This window comes from Salvia splendens, chromosome 12, assembly GCF_004379255.2.
Source record: "Salvia splendens isolate huo1 chromosome 12, SspV2, whole genome shotgun sequence".
Classification (NCBI taxonomy): domain Eukaryota; kingdom Viridiplantae; phylum Streptophyta; class Magnoliopsida; order Lamiales; family Lamiaceae; genus Salvia; species Salvia splendens.
This window is the reverse complement of record NC_056043.1, coordinates 30,430,007-30,447,965: the sequence shown is the minus strand read 5'-3', so window position 1 is coordinate 30,447,965 and position 17,959 is coordinate 30,430,007. Positions and strand designations below refer to the sequence as shown.

Below are 17,959 nucleotides of genomic sequence, written 5' to 3'. Positions count from 1 at the left end.
ACTCGAAGCGCACGAAGCATACGGCGAGTGGCCAATACTCGTCTAGTGCTGGTGCGTCTGGTGGTGACACTGCTGAAGGCATCAGCCAACATGATGCTGAATCCCAGGAGTTTGCGGGTACGGTCGGTGATGCAGGAGGATCCGCGAGTAGGCGCCGTCGGCCGCAAGGGACGAAGGCGGCGAAAGCGGCTAGAGCAAGGAAGGGCCGAGGCGAATCAAGCCAGCCGGCCTCAGGATCGGGCTCGCGAGGAGGCTCGGACACACTTATGGTGGCGTACATGACCGCCACAATGGCGGACACTTCCCGCTTCTCGCACTCCCAATACGCGGCCTGGTGGAACGGAATTGTGCATATGGCAGCACAACTTGGCCTTCCGACTCCCCCTCAACCTCGACCGCCTCCGGAGGATGATTAGCCCTTCCGATTAATTTTTTTTTATTTTGTGTGTTTTTTTATTTTGTGTGTTTTTTTTATTTTGTGTGTTTTTTTATTTTGTGTGTTTTTTTATTTTGTTTTAATTTTAATAAAGTGTGTTTGTTTAAATTGAATTGGGTTTTAAAAAAAATTATAAATTAAATTGAATGAATAGTAATTAAGAGACGGTATAGAGACGGTTAAGAGACGGAGCGTTGCAGGTTCCGTCTCTTAGTTAAGAGATGGAGGCAAAAAGGACAGTGGGGCCCTCAAATAGTGCCCAAATAGTAGTTAAGAGACGGTTTAAGAGACGGTATAGAGACAGCGTTGTGGATGGCCTTAGCAAGAATAAATATAAAAACACCACAAATTAAAGGCAAATCCTATTGTCAGTATTTATTTTTTATATTTTATGCTGGCAAATTTGGAAAATCGTCGGAATTCATTATTGAATTTAGAGAGAAATTGAGATGGGGAAGGGAGTGGAGTGAAAAGTGTGAAATGAAGTAAAAAAATTGGTGATATATATAGAAGAAAATATAAAAAAATTAAATAAAAAAAATAAAAATGTGTGCATCGTCCGGACCTATCCTCCTTACCCCTGCAATGGGGCGGAGGATAAGGAGGATAGGCCGAAGGATGCAAAAAATGGTTCATCGTCCGCAGAGGATGCATAGGCCGCGGAGGATGAAATCGCATAGGGCGTTGAGCTACAGTGGAGGACGATGGGGCGGACGATGCATAGGGCGTCCCCAATGTGGATGCTCTAATGTGGTTGCATAGCTTTATTGATTAAATAAAATTGAGTTGATGGAATTTAGTTGAATTGAAATAAAATTTGGATAAAGATTCAAAATTCGATCTATTTTTACAAAAAATATAATACGAGATATTGGCAGATATACAGAAAAACTTAATTTATCCAAATTATGAATATTATTTAAATTCAAAACATGGTATGACAATAAGATGACTTTCGAATTCGTATTGATTTTACTATTTACTACGTAATACGACCACATTTTTAATCTAACATGAATTTGAATTGACGTGAGACTATTTTTGGATGAAATGGCATTGGTGTGTTAAAAGTTAGATTATGTTGTGGTTTTTTTTAAGTTACACACGTTTTAACTTTTAAGTATTTAGGATTGTAATTAAATAAAAAAATTATCATTTAACAACATATGTAGACTTATATCGAAAGGAATGTAGAATCATGAAATATCAAAATTCGGGGAAAGAAATCAATTCGGTAGGAATTTGGATAGAGTTAATTGCTAGAATCGTGCTCACCTCTATGCATGAGCATTTTTTGGTTTATAACCATGACATTTATTGTCAGTCTTACTTACTAGTCTCTCTTGTTAATTAGTAGGCACCACAGAGGTCCCTTTTGTCGATTTATAGACATCTTAGAGGATGAGATTTGAGATCGATCTTCTACTTTAGATTAAGTATGTACGAGCCTCTACCACTCAACTACACCCCTTAATACTTCCACACCAGTCATTTACATGTCATATTTCTACCTTTTGTTTTCCATAACAAATTAAAAGCGAATATGCATCCAAAATATTACAATCTCATCACCATTATGTACATAATACACATGAATTACATTACATATTGTATGTGTAGAGTACAAGGAGAATCAATTGTTGTGTTTGGAGAAATGCATGAATTTATGTAGTAGTATGTTATTCATGTGCAAGTGTATAGTACTATATGGAATATTAATTTAATGGTGATAAAGAGTAGGAGAAAAACAAGGTCCCATACTCGTGATATGATAGTGTTTGTGGGGATCATAAAATATCAGATACAACATGTGCATCACCGACGGTTTGAATTTACATGATAGTAGTCGAAGCCTTTTGCATTTCTAATACTATATGATACACTCTCTATTATATTTGATGTATAGTTGTGGTTAAAAACATTGAAATATAACTTCAAAGAAATTCATAGCTAGAGTAGATGCCAACTATTGATAGCATTTTCTAGTTTTCTATTGGCAAACAAGAAATGAGCCTAGTTTCTCAAAATCCGACGAATCATTGTCTAATTGTGTTTTAAAACTTGGTTTAATTAGTTGCTGTTTAAAACTTCTACTTTTAGTGCTTAAGATATTTCAGTATTTATACATGCTCATCACTAGCGATTAATTAAACAATACTGTAAGCAAATCGAAAACTTCGTAATTTGTTTACCCTATTTTTAAAATTGATATATATACCAAAATTTAACACATCTGATTTTTTTTCAATAATATATCTGTCATTATATTTATTTTCAATCTATTTTCAATCTACCATGATGATGCCTTATTACATAGTGACGTCAGCTTGTAGCATGTCCTCTTGATACTCGAACCTAAGAAAAAAATGAAAGTAAAATAACATGTACTTTAAAGGTGTTGTGCACTTGGACTCTTGTCGTTTTTAATCAATTACTTCATTATCAGTAACCCCCGTCGTAGATTGACTATCTAGTACCACAATTAATATAATATTGACTTAAACCAAAAGGAAAATGTATACTGTTCATCATTTTATTCATAACAAATTAATATTAATAATTAAATACACTTCCCTTTCTAAAAGTCATGGTCCACTGTCTACCACACTCGTACTTTACGTTGCTAAATCGACAAAATAAAATAAAATAAAATAAAATAAAATAAAATAAAATAAAATAAAATAAAATAAAATAAAACAAAACAAAACAAATTAAAATTAAAATTAAAATTAAAATTAAAATCAAAATTAAAATTAAAATAAATTAACTGGAGACATTGACTGACAGCACTCAAGATTTGGGTTTGGGTTTCCCACCATAGGCCTGCTGGCAAATCGAAGCCGGTTTCTGCGATTTCAAGCAAAGCTCCGACGCCGCCGGGCACCTCCGCAGGCAGTTGTCTCCCAAGCTGCCCGACACCTGCCCGTCGCCGGAGAACAGCCCCTGCGGCGGAGAGCCGTTTAAGAAGTTCCCGTCCAGGTAGAGTCTCCGCAGCGACGATCCTTTCCTGCTGTACTGCCACGGGATCGGCCCCCTCAGCTTGTTGTAGCTCAGCGCCAGCGACCGGAGCGCCGCGTAATCGGCGAATTCCTCCGGCAAATTCCCCTCCAGCTTATTGTAGCTCAAATCCACCGCCACGAGCTCGCTGTTGGAATTCGGCGCGGCGACGGAGACGCTCGTGATGCTGTTTTTGGCGAGGTCGATCTGCTGCAGCGACGGGAGGAGGAAGAGCCACGGCAGAATCGCGCCGGAGAGGGAGTTTTCTGCGAGCTCGAGCACCATGAGGTGAGTCAACTCGGAGAAGGAGGATTTGGTGAGTTGGCCGGAGAGCGAGTTGGATTTTAGGGCTAATTCGTTGAGATTGGGGGGGAGGCGGGGGAGGGCGCCGGTTAGCTTGTTGTAGCTGAGGTCGAGGCGGGTGAGGGATTCGAGGGGGCTGAGGTCGGGGAGGGCGCCGGAGATGGAATTGCGGGCGAGATCGAGCGTGATGAGCGATTTGGCGGCGGCGATTGAGGGGGGGAGGGCGCCGGAGAAGGAGTTGACGCGGAGGATAAGGTTGCGGAGGTTGGGGAGGGCGGCGATGGAGGCGGGGATGGGGCCGTGGAAGGCGTTCTCGCCGACGTCGAGGGTGACGAGTTGGCTGAGTTGAGAGATGAGTGGGGTGAGCGTGCCTGAGTAGCCCTGCGAGTCGAGGGTGAGTTGGACGACTCGGTCTCCCGCGCACGTGACGCCGCAGGTGAAGTGGGTGACGCGCGGCGCGGCGCAGGGGTCGAAGGAGAAGTTCCACGTGGCGAGGCAGGAGGAAGGGGGGATGGAGGCGGGCTTCACGGCGGATTTGAAGGCGCGGAGGGCGGCGGTCTCCGAGGGGACGGCGGATGACGACGCGGAGGCGGCGATGAGGAGGAGGAGGACGGCGGCGGCGGGGATGGTGAAAAAATGAGACATGATTGGAAAGTGAGGGGAATTTAATTTGGGGAAAATGTGGCGTGAGATTGTGATGTTTATATATGCGCAGGTGTGAATGGTGGGATTTTGTTTTGTGTATTTATTATTGGGTTTATATTTTAGTTTGGCTTAGTTGGACACAGCAGTGATGCACTTAACGATTTTGGAATAATATTTGGTAGCTATATGATTGGTATTTGTCATCGACATCTGTTTTTCAATTTGTTCTATATTTATTTTGTAGTTGTATATAATTGTGAGAAATGTGAATTTCAACAATAATGTTTGTTTTACTTAATTTTGGAACTAGTTGAAAGTGAATCAATATGCAATTGGACAGAATATCACCTGAACATTGTGGAGGTTGCATCCGTCCATTTTCCTTTAGCTGACATTTTGTCCTTTTCAAGTCTGAATTATGTGAAATTTTATAAGGATTCATTATTGGGTACAGAGAATTGTATTTGTTGATGCAATAAAGTGAGAGGTTTTAGTAGAAGTCCTAGTGGGAAGGGCGATGAGATGAGCGGATTGTACAGGGAAAGTCCTAGTGACGTGGCAGTGGGATGGGAAGTCCTAGTGACGTGGCAGGAGGTATTTTTGGGAAGTCCTAGTGGATGTCCGAGTGGGACATCCGTGCATTGGAGATGCTCTAAGAGCATCTCCAATGGCGGACGTCCGGTCGGACGTCCGCGACGGGCGACCGGGACGTCCGCCATTGTGGCGTCGAAGGTCGGATACGGACGTCCCGTGAGTACGTCGGGTGTCCTCGGACGTGCGGGCGACGGGCGGGCGGAGGTCCGCCATTGTGGAGTGGGTCGGACGTCCGGGTCGGACGTCCGATAATTAATTTTTTTTTAAACTCTATATATACGGCTCGTTGAACTTCATTTCATTCGCACCACTTGTGTTAACAAGTTTCTCTCTTCTTTTACTACAAATTTCATTTCTACTTAATGGAGAACGATAGGAACTCCCCTGCCACGAGCGAGTCGCAGACTCCGGCGTTTCCCATCGACCTGGAGGGAAACGTTAGCGGAAATGTGACAACAGTTCCGATAATGTCGGGGATGGGTGGAATGGGTGGGATGATGTCCCCATGTACAATTGGATGGGTGGGATGGGTGGTATGATGCCCAGGGCTGCGGGGATGGGGGGGCATGACCCCAAATATGATGATGCCGGGGATGGGGGGCATGACCCCAAATATGATGATGCCGGGGCCGGGGATGGAGATGGGGGCATGACCCCAAATATGATGGGGTGGGATGATGCCGGGGATGATGGCGGGGATGATGCCGGGGGGGAGGGGGTGGCAGGGGCCCACAAGCGGACGATGTCTATCGGCCAGTTATCGATATGCTGTCTACTGATACCCCCTCCACTTATGTTCCGGAGACTCAGTTCACCAGTTTGGAAACATTCTCTTTAGAGGAGTTGGGGTTATCTCCAGTCAGGGAGACTCCAGACAGGGGGAAGGGACGTGGCAAGGGCAAGGGGAAAGCCCCGGGCTCTTCCTCGCGAACGGTGGCAGAGGAGGAGGATGAGGATGACAGCGCGGGCGACGGGGGCGGCACGGGCGACGAGGACAGCGCGGAGTGAGCCGGGGATATTGGACTATGTATTTTTCTTTTTTGAATGACTATATATTTTGTTTTTTTTCTAACTATATTTTTTTTATGTTTTATGACTATGTATTTTTGCCCGTATTTTGCTTTCCCATATTCCGTGTCAAAATTATAATTCCGTTTTTACGTAATTACATTATTGTGATTTTTTTTATTGCGGGAAGTCCTAGTGGGAAGGGCGATGGGAAGGGCGATGGGAAGGGCGGATTGTGCAGGGGATGTCCTAGTGACGTGGCAGTGGGATGGGAAGTCCTAGTGACGTGGCAGGAGGTGTTTTTTGGATGTCCTAGTGGATGTCCGAGTGGGACATCCACCCACTGGAGATGCTCTAAGACCATCCACAATGCCGCCCAGCCGACCGCCGACGCTGGGTGGTTCGCTGGGCGGTCTATTGCAGTCGCCCAGCGGGCGAATGGAGAGAGAAACCGCGCAGCGCTGGGCGGTTGCGTGGCGCTGGGCGGTCCGCTCGGCGCTATTGCAGCGCCCGGATCGCCCAGCGCACCGCCTAGCACGAAATTTAATTTTTTTTTCCGAAACACTATATATACGCGCTTTGATCGTCATTTTCATTCGCACCACTTGTTTTAACGAGTACTCTCTCTATCTTAATTTCTGTACAAGATCAACAAGGGAAATGGATCTCAACAACGAGCCTAGTTCCGGGAGTAGCGGGTCACAAACTCCGTCTATCCCCGTGGGAAGTGGATGGGGTCAGATGCCCGGGTACTACAACATGTACCCGTGGCAGCAGATGTTTTCCGGGATGCCAACGGGGGGGAGTCCGCCGAGGGGTTTCCGGCGATACCGGGGTGGGCACCAACGGGATGGGCACCCGGGATGCAGATGATCCCGGGGGGGTACCGCCGACACAGGGGACTCCGGGGGTCGTACCGGCTACACAGTGGACTTCTGGGGGTCCCCGGCGACGGCGGGGGATGTCTATCGCCCCAGTTTAGATTTTTCGACTGGTTCATCGCACACATCGACCCAAACGCCCTTGGGGTTTGATAGTTTCTCCTTAGATGACTTGGTGTTTGATACTCCCGGAGCTCCGAAAACTCTCGTTGAAGGGGGGGCAGAGCGGGGGCATGGCGCCCCCGCGAAGAAGGGCAAGAAGAAGGTCGGCGAGTCGCAACCGGGTGAGGAGGAGGTATGGAGGAGGTGGACGGACGAGGAGAACGTTGCTCTCTGCAAGGCGTTGGTGAGTGTTTGCGACGATCCTCTCGTTTCGAACGAGCAGAGGATCGTCAACATGTGGGGCAAGATAGCAGCAGCCTACCAGAGATTTTGCCCGGAGGGGAGGCCACGCAACGGGGTGGATTGCCGGAAGGCCTGGAACCGAATCAGGGGTGCGGTCTCCCGATTTTCGGGTTTGTACACCAACGCACTCCGCATGATGAGCAATGGCCAAACGGAGGAGGACTGCAGGAGAATAGCTGAGAAAGCCTTCCCACTGAAGGGGGGTATACAAGGACTTCACCTACTGGAACTGCTATCTTGTGCTGAACGAGTCCGAGAAGTTCCGAGTAGGTGTCGACTCTGGCTGGCCGAAGAAGCAACGGCTGAACTACACCGGCAGCAGCGGTGGTTCCCACGACCTCCCCGAGACGACGCAGGAGTTCCCCACGCCGCGTTCGGTCGGTGGCCGACCTCGCCCGATGGGGCGCAAGCGCGCTCAGCGGGAGGCGAGGGGGAACGCCGGGGCTTCCCAGGAGGTCCAGTCGGCATCCCCCCTTGGCCAATCCACTGAGGATCTCAAATTCTTCGCTCGCGCACAAACGCGCGCTCAGTTGATCAAGACGATGGCCGAATGGCGGGTGGCGACGGATCCCGTGGAGAAGAGCGTGCTTCAAACCTTGCTCATGAGCCTGCAGGACGAGTTGGAGGCGGCACGGAGGGAGACCAGCGGCGGCGGCCGCCGCCGCCGGCGATGGTGGCGACAGCGACGGAGGCGGCGAAGAAGGAGACGAGGAGTGAATTGGCACTCCTTTTTATTATTGTATTTTTTTAAAATTAATGTATTTTTTTTAAATTATTGTACTTTTTTAAATTTTAATATTATTATTAAACTTTTCCCGTATATGTCTCGTAAATTAAATTTCGTATATTGTGTGATTGTTAATTATTTCATTTTGTGTTAATAGTGATGTGGATATTATGTGGCTAGGTTATGGCTGGGCTATTGCTGGTCCATTTGCTTGTTTTGATGATGTGGCAGGAGGATTTTTAGTGCTATGATGTAGCAGTGGCTAGGCTATGGCTGGGCTATTGCTGGGCTATTCCTATTGTGGATGGTCTAAGAAACTATTTTTTCTGGCCACAGCACAACTTTCCTATGTGGCCAAGTCGTATAAACTAATACAGCTATAAACACAAAAGCGGCAGCATAACATCACTTTATTATATTAATAGTAATTGTTATTACGAATAAATAATGACAAGTTAATGCTATCAAGAAAGAAATTATACAGGCACGAATTGCAAATAATCACCCCAATAATGATTTATTAATTGACATCAATAGATAAAAATAGAAAAATAATGATTTACTGTATTTATATAATATAATCAGTTCTATTTAAACATTGTCAAATTACACAAAAGCAAAAGAAAGTTTAATGTGGTGGTAAGAAAAGTACACCATTTTACTCGCTCCCGTCCCATAGAGATGATGTACCATTTCCTTTTTATTTCGTCTCGTAATAATATATACTTTTTAAATTTAGAAAAAAACTCTCTCTCTAATGAGGTGGGATTCATTCTCAATTATACTTTAAAAAAAATTCTACTTTTCTCTTACTTGCATTAAACTTCATTTTTAATCAAAAGTGTATATTCTTGTGGGACGGAACGCAACTATGATATACTTGTAGTAGTAGTAGTATAATAAATTCTATACTTGCATTAAACTTAATTTTTAATCAAAAGTGTATATTCTTGTGGGACGGAACGCAACTATGATATACTTGTAGTAGTAGTATAATAAATATAGAATCCATATGCCCTTCGGGACATCTCTCACGTGCGAGATGATGTGGATCAAATCAGCATAATTTTTTCATTTGGTTTCATAGTATTTAGTTGAGTTTTTGGGCTTGCAAAAATAATATATCCCGTCATAAGACAATTCTAAAGTTGGAAACGGTGATAAAGCATAGCTTGCAATTTGAATCTGGAATAAGTTAAACGGAAAATTTGCAAGCCAGCCGCACAACCCGTGTGGAACTCTTCGTCCGACATATGCACACATCTCACGGACCGTGTGATTAATCCCTAATCCACACGGCCCGTGCAGATTGCTCGGTTTCAATCAGAGCGCCCAACCCGGATGGGTGACTTTGCTTCACCTTTCTTTTGGACAAAATGTACAACCTGGTCAGGTGCCTTTAATTTGTTGTGTCATTTAGATCATGCCCATCGGTGCTCTTGCGCAAGGACGGCGTCTGTGCCGTTGGCAAGAGCAGACCCCTGCTCGCCGCTGTGCTCTTGCCAACGGCACGACCATGGTCAATGCATAGAGCACGTCCGTGCCAACGGCAAGAGCACGAGCAGCCGACGTGGCATGCTCTGGTTGGCCGTAGCCGTTGATTTATCATTTTTTATTATTATTTTTTAAAAAAATCTGAAAAATTCAGATTAAAAAAAAAAATATTTTCCCACTTTCTAATAAAATATATCCTTTTTTCCACACTTTTAATTTATTTTTCCATTATTTTTACTCCAAAATTCATACTTTCATCTATAAATACTCTCATTTCAAATACAAAAAAATGACACTATACCAAACAACTCTCTCAATCTCAATTTTTAGGATTTTTTTTAATTTTTAGGATTTTAATTATATAATTTTTAATTTTTAGGATTTTAATTATGTAACTTTTAATTTTTAGTAATTTGTAGTAGTATTTCGCGTAATATTAATGCATTTAATATTGTGAAAATGTTTTTAGTAATTGAAGTATTTAAATTAAATAATAGAATAGTGAGACCCTTGAGCACGCTCTTGCGGAAGAGCACGGATGTGGGTATTGTGCTCTTGCCAAAGAGCATGGAGTAAAAAAGTAATAAAAGTGGGTCCGGGCCCACATCCATGCTCTTTGGCAAGAGCATGGATGGGGATGCTCTTAATCTGGCCGGGTGAGTGGTGACATTCGCACCCAAAAAGGCTTTTAGCGAAAATGATACTCCTAACATCTCTAAAAAATATGAACAGTTTCTTTTTTTAGTCTGATCCTGACTAATATAAACATTTTGATTTTATAAAGTCTTTTTCTCTCTAAAGAGATATGGTCCATTAACTACTAACAATATTTTAGTTTTCTTTTTATCTATCTATAATTATACTCCATTATAAAATCCTGCATATTGTATTATGTGCTAAGATTTTTTAAAATTATTGACAAAATACCATGCAAGTTGTCGGCAAATTGACACGTAGATTGTGTTATTATCATGTGGCTATTATCCAAACGGTTTTTCATGTCAGGTCCTATGCGATAACACAAATGTCCGACGATAATTCACTTGATTTGGTTATCATCTCATTTTAATCGGATTATCTTCTTCTAACATTTAGTTGTCACAAATTAACGGGGTGTAATTTTATAAACGATGGAATAATCCTCTATGACAACAAGATTATAAGTTTAATTGGATAACCTCATTATTCTGTTACAAATATTATCCCGTTGGTCATCATGGATGGGTTGATGAAATAATTTACATGATCATAAACTCGTAGAATTTATTTAGATTCCAATAAAATTTGTATTAAACCACATATATATATATGGATGTATTTATTTCCTTTTTTTATCTTTTGTTCTATTGTTCTTTTTAATCTCAGCTCCACGATTTTGTCATCCGACGATTAGATTGATGCCACGTGTCATTTAATAATGCAGATTTATAGTTGAATAATGCACACCGACTAATAATGAATTATTATAGTGTAATAATGCATATTTTCAGTTGAATAATGCACACCGACTAATAATGCACCATTATAGTGTAATAATGCAGATCATCACAACCATCCAATTCAAGGATACAAGGGTTGTGATTAAAAAGAAGTTTGGACTGAAAAGCTGCGAATTATATATATATATATATATATATATATATATATATATATATATATAGGGGAGCGTTATTCTCCTTTTCACATCTTAGATCCTTTTTCCTTCTTAATATTACGCGTTAGATCTAAGGCATCAACGGATCAGATTGATTCTATAAAACTGGTTCCGTGTTGCATTATAGAAGGTGGTTGTATGCATTACAGGGTTATTATTGACATTTGACGGAAAAGTAACTGCCACATTTTGGTATCTGCGAATAATGCACCACATGGTCACAAGTAATGCATATAATTGACTATATAATGCACAATATGTGAACTGCAATGCATACGAATAAGATGTACCATGTTATGATGTTTGGACACACGTTTCTTGTTTCCCCTAAGGGTTTAATAAGCTTAGGGGCTAGGGTATAGTACGTAGACATGTATGTAATCTTCACATGGTAACGAGTAATGGATATAATTGACTATATAATGCACAATTTGTGAACTGCAATGCATACGAACAAGATGTGTAGTTTTATGATGTTTGACACACGTTTCTTGTTTCCCCTAAGGGTTTAATAAGCTTAGGGGCTAGGGTATAGTACGTACGCATTAATAACAAATTATAAAACGATACGAATAATTCACCAAATTGTCACGAGTAATGGATGTTATTAACTATATAATGCACAATATGTGAACTGCAATGCATACGAATAAGATGTACCATGTTATGATGTTTGACACACGTTTCTTGTTTCCCCTAAAGGTTTAATAAGCTTATGGGCTAGGGTATAGTACGTAGACATTACTAACAAATTGTTGTTATTGGAATATACGTATGTGCATTATTTGGTTTAGGTAGTGCATTATGTAGCTGTTAATTGTCATTATCTCATTATATTATGCATTATTAGAGGAATTGTGTATATGGGTTAATCAACGGATTGAAGATTACATACGTGCATTTAGTAATGTCTACGTACTATACCCTAGCCCCTAAGCTTATTAAACCATTAGGGTAAACAAGAAACGTGTGTCAAACATCATAACATGGTACATCTTATTCGTATGCATTGCAGTTCACATATTGTGCATTATATAGTTAATAACATCCATTACTCGTGACAATTTGGTGAATTATTCGTATCGTTTTATAATTTGTTATTAATGCGTACGTACTATACCCTAGCCCCTAAGCTTATTAAACCCTTGGGGGAAACAAGAAACGTGTGTCAAACATCATAACACAGCACATCTTGTTCGTATGCATTGCAGTTCACAAATTGTGCATTATATAGTCAATTATATCCATTACTCGTTACCATGTGAAGATTACATACGTGTCTACGTACTATACCCTAGCCCCTAAGCTTATTAAACCCTTAGGGGAAACAAGAAACGTGTGTCCAAACATCATAACATGGTACATCTTATTCGTATGCATTGCAGTTCACATATTGTGCATTATATAGTCAATTATATGCATTACTCGTGACCATGTGGTGCATTATTCGTAGCGGTTTCCAGCCATTATTAGATTACTATTGTACCCTCATAATGCACAAAATAGGACAAATAATGCAACACGGGATTAATTACTCAATGTTGATCTTGACCGTCCATTTCTCTAATCTAATGGCTGATATTAAGAAGGAAAAAGGAGGAAATATAGAAAAAGGAAATGAATACATCCCTATATATATATATGATTATATATATAATTGTTTTTTTGATCTGTAGACTTTTTTTGGCACTGGATTTTACCATTTATACTTATAACTAACATATTTTATTGAATTAAAATTGCATTGTTACGATTAGAGTTTAGAATATGTTAATGAAACAAATAAAAGGTTAAAAATAATCTGCATGGCCTTATGAAAGAATATTAAAAAGAAGAAAAAAAAACAGAGAAAATATGTGAAAAAAAATCTGCTGAGAAAAAATCTGCTGAGAAAATGAAAGGAAGCGAGAGAAAGGTTTTCTAATTCCAATTCTGAACTTACGATTAGTTGATGTCTTCCTTTAAGCCGCCAAAGTAAAACGGATGTTAAAATAATCTTAAAAAGGCAAATTTCCGGAAAATACTACTCCTAATATTTCATCACATTCTGATAAATTCTACTCTACTAAGTATATAATTTTAAAATTTCGTTAAAAACTGATGAAGTTTACGTTATTCATAACTCTTAGCTCCTCTTAGCTCTGATTTGGGTGAAATCATATTTGATGTGATCAATAAAATTTGAGAATATATATATATATATATATATAGGGTCTTGTTAGGTTGAGATTTTTTAGCTTAATTGAGAATTGAGATGCATTTTCAGCCACTCATTTTGAAATGTCAACTGCAAGTAGATTATGTCAACTAAGGGGTATTATCGTCATTTCATTTCAATAGCCAGAATATCAAATGTCAACAACTCGTATTAAAATGTCAACAACTAAAAAAAATTTAATTTTTTTAATTTTTTTAATTTTTTAAATTTTTTTTAATTTTTTTTAAATTTTTTTTAAATTTTCGCGCGATGTCAACTATTGAGACATTATGTCAACTACGATGTGTAGTCTGCACATCAAATGTCAATAGCTCTGCACATCAAATGTCAACAGCTTATAATTGACATTATATATGTGTAGTTGACATGAATTGTATATGTAGTTGACATTATATGTGTGTAGTTGACATGAATTGTATATGTAGTTGACATTACATGTGTGTAGTTGACATGAATTGTATATATAGTTGAAAAAAAAATTAAAAAAAATAAAAAATAAAAATCGAAAAAAAAAATAATTTTTTAAAAAAAATAAAAAAAATATTTATTAAATAAAATATATGATGAAATTACAAATATGCCCTTTCACAATTAATTAATGTAAAAATATTTTCCATATGGCAAATTCTGGACCACTCATTTAATAAAAATGAGTGGCTTATAATGCATCTCAATTTTCAATTAGGCTAAAAAATCTCAATTGATCACAACCCTATATATATATATATATATATGGTCTTGTTAGGTTGAGATTTTTAGCTTAATTGAGAATTGAGATGCATTTTCAGCCACTCATTTTGAAATGTCAACTACAAGTAGATTATATCAACTAAGGGTATTATCGTCATTTCATTTCAATAGCCAGAATATCAAATGTCAACAACTCGTATTAAAATGTCAACAACTAAAAAAAATTTATTTTTTTATTTTTTTAAAAATTTTTTAAAAAATTTTTTAAATTTTTTTTTAATTTTTTTAATTTTCACGCGATGTCAACTATTATGTGTATCCTGCACATCAAATGTCAATAGCCCTGCACATCAAATGTCAATAGCCTGCACATCAAATGTCAACAGCTTATAGTTGACATTATATGTGTATAGGTGATATGAATCATAGATGTAGTTGACATTATATATGTGCAGTTGACATGAATTGTATATGTAGTTGACATTATATGTGTGTAGTTGACATGAATTGTATATATAGTTGACAAAAAAAATAAAAAAAATAAAAAAATAAAAAATCGAAAAAAAAATTAATTTTTTTTAAAAAAATAAAAAATATTTATTAAATAAAATGTATGATGAAATTACCATTCTGCCCTTTCACAATTAATTAATGTAAAAATATTTTCCATGTGGTAAATTCTGGACCACTCATTTAATAAAAATGAGTGGCTAATAATGCATCTCAATTCTCAATTAGGCTAAAAAATCTCAATTGATCACAACCCTATATATATATATATATATATATATATCAATAATCATTTTATTGATTTGAAAAATATATGCACCACGTCAATAATATATTACATACAATGGAGAAAGCTAAAATTTAATTAAATTTAATACTAGATTTCTTTTAATTTAAGAGTGAACTACAAAATTAACCCCTATGTATAGTTAATCGAACGTTTGAGGTACTCATGTTTTAAAAAATGCACCAGACGCCTCTATGTATGGGTATAATATCATTTGAAGTCCATTTTCACCATGTCTGCACTAAACCAAGCTAATACTATATATTCCGCCCCCTCCAATTTCGGATCTTGGATCCGCCACTGGCCATACATAATACCTAATTTTATAGTTCACTCTTAATTTAAATAGTGCAGTCTTCTTCTTTTAAGTATTTTTTACAATAGCCAAGAGACAAGAAGGAAACTTTAAAATCCAAATAATTTGAGTTCAATCACGCGTTAGTTATGGATGACAGTATGAGACGATTTGGCTGACCAAATTGTCTAATGGTATCCCAATTCTATTAAACAATACTCCTACCTACTATATATAATATTTCACTATCAAAACTACCTATTAAGTCATGCAACCTATATCTTTTATCATTCATTATGGTTGGGCTAAGATATACGTCACTACGGTTAGGGAACCGGCGGTTCATCCGGTTCTTGAACTTGAACCGGCCCGTCCTAGCTTGGACGGTTCCGGTTCCTGAACCGTGAACCGGCGGTTCACGTCAAGGTCCGGAACCGTCGGTTCCTGTCCGGTTCCGGACCGGTTCGGCGGTTCATGTTTATTTATTTTTTTTTTGTTAAAATTGTAATTCAAGCAAAAAATGTAAATATACTTGCATAAATAAAATTAGAATAATGCGATGTACAAATGCAATTTTATTTATACAAATTTCAACTATATTACAAATTACAACTTAAAATTTACAAATTACAACTTAAAATTTACAAATTACAACTTAAAAATTATAAATTACAAAAGACTTGTCTTGATTACAATTTACAAATTACATATTCGAAACAAATGGGTGAAAAAAGAAATAAAGGAAAAAGACTTGAGCTCAACTTAAATTTAAAATTTAAGCTGATATGCCTACGTATCCTCAATGCTCAATTGCATTTTGGAATCAAAGTCCATGTAGTTCTCTTACCTTGCTTACCTATTTGGCTTGATCGGAGGAATTGGCCTACTCTTCGTCGGAGAAGTAGTCTTGGTCGGGTTGTACTACTTGATTGTCCCAATCCGGTTCTTGGTCTCTAATTCGGCGGAGCACCAATCATCAAGTAACATGGTGGCTTCCATGTTTTGCCCGGTGAGTCTACTTCTTCTGTCGTCCAAGACGTTGCCTCCAACACTAAAGGCGGACTCGATGGCGACAGTAGAAGCCGGAACCGAAAAGATCTCCTTGGCCATTGATGCAAGGATGAAAAAATCTTTTTCGTGTGATCCCCACCAATCTAGGACGTCGATTTGTTGGGGAATGGGACCTTCTTCTTCATCATTGAAAGAAAAGTGTGAGTCAAAATATAAATCTAACTCATTTGCCAAAATTTGTCGTCCTTCCTCCGCTGCTGTAGCCGTAGAAGTCCGCCAATTGGGATTGGGTGTCGGGGTCATCAACTTGGAAGAAGCCAAAGTTATGTGTTTGACGGGGGGTCTAGGTCTCACTTGGTGGGTACTGTTGTACTTGGCTTCGTAATCGTGAAAGAGAGCCCGCAAGTCGAACTCAAAACTTCTTTGCAGTGTTGAGAGGTGGGGGAGGTTTACTTGGAATGTTTGGGCTAGGTTTATGTTGTTGTCGTCGTCCTCGTTATTCGATTGCAAGGCTCGGAGTGGTTCAAGATCAATAGAAGGCAAATTGTTGTAATAAAATTCTAAAATTTTTAAAGTACCAACTATTCTCTATTTTGGATCCAAAACTTTTGCAAGCAAAAAAACCGTTGGGATCTCATTGAAATACTTAAGTCATTTTTCAAGCATATAATATAAAACACACATTAATTCAGGATTATTTATGGAATTTTTCATTGCAGTTTTAAAACCAAGTGATATATACATGCAATGTTCTAAAACACGAACGAATGTGCAATAATACACACCCGATAACTCAACGGTGGCATTTCTAAAACCTTTGAATAATTTAAATAAACTCATGCTTTGATCCCAACAAGATGAGGTTAGATATAAATCATCTACAGGGAAAGTTCTATAAAAATCAACCAAATATTCTATATGATCTAAAGTATAATGCAACATATCATATGTAGAGTTCCATCTAGTAGACACATCTAAATTAAAAGGTGTGTACCTTATTTTCATCGAATGGTAATACTTCTTCCACGTCTTGCGAATATGAGGCTTCCAGTGGATCAAGGATACAACTGTTGTAATAGGTTGAATATGTCTTTGCCATAAAGACAAAGCATCTTGTACACATAAATTTAAAATATGACATATACATCTTTGGTGAAAATACTTACCACTTATCACCGGAGAGCAAGCCGCAATTAATTCGGGTATACTTGCAATGTTAGCGGTTGCGTTATCAAAACCAACCGAAAATATTTTGTTGCATAAATCATAATCATTCAAAACTTGAATAATTAAATATGCAATTGCTTGTGTGGTGAAGGAAATTGTCTAAAACTAATTAAACGTTTATTTAAAGTCTAATTATTATCTATAAAATGAAACGAAATTCCCATGTAAGAATTTCTAGGGTTTCTGACGAAAACTGGCAGTTCCGCTGACGGTTTCTGAAAAACCTAGTGTGTAGGTCGGAAATAGGCCTGAAAAGCTACCGGAACTGCCGAACCGCCGGTTACAGTTTGCGCACAATTGGAACCTGAACCGGCCAGGGGGAACCGGCGGTTCCGGGCACGGTTTGAACCGTCACCGACGATTCCGGTTACGGTTCGAAGACGGTTCCGGACCGGTTCGGACGGTTCGTTTCGGTTTGGGGACGTCTAGGCTTAGAATGTCCACTATAGGGCAGCCCCAACGGCCATCGCGGCTCTCTATAGTGCTGGACAGGGGCAGCCGAGGCGGGGATGGGGAGGTAGGAGGGGCACAGCGGCTGCCTATAGCATGGTTGGGTGAGCCGTGGCGCGTGGACACAG

At 39.4% G+C, this 17,959-nt stretch overlaps 1 protein-coding gene across 1 annotated transcript; it reads right to left on the bottom strand.

Annotated features, from left to right (window-relative positions):
* Positions 1 to 2,946: 2,946 nt before the first annotated feature.
* LOC121759590 (LRR receptor-like serine/threonine-protein kinase FLS2) lies at positions 2,947 to 4,529 on the bottom strand. Its single transcript, XM_042155238.1, has one exon. The coding sequence runs from the start codon at positions 4,379 to 4,381 to the stop codon at positions 3,227 to 3,229; it is 1,155 nt and encodes a 384-aa protein (XP_042011172.1). The 5' UTR covers positions 4,382 to 4,529; the 3' UTR covers positions 2,947 to 3,226.
* Between the last annotated feature and the right edge of the window lie 13,430 nt (positions 4,530 to 17,959).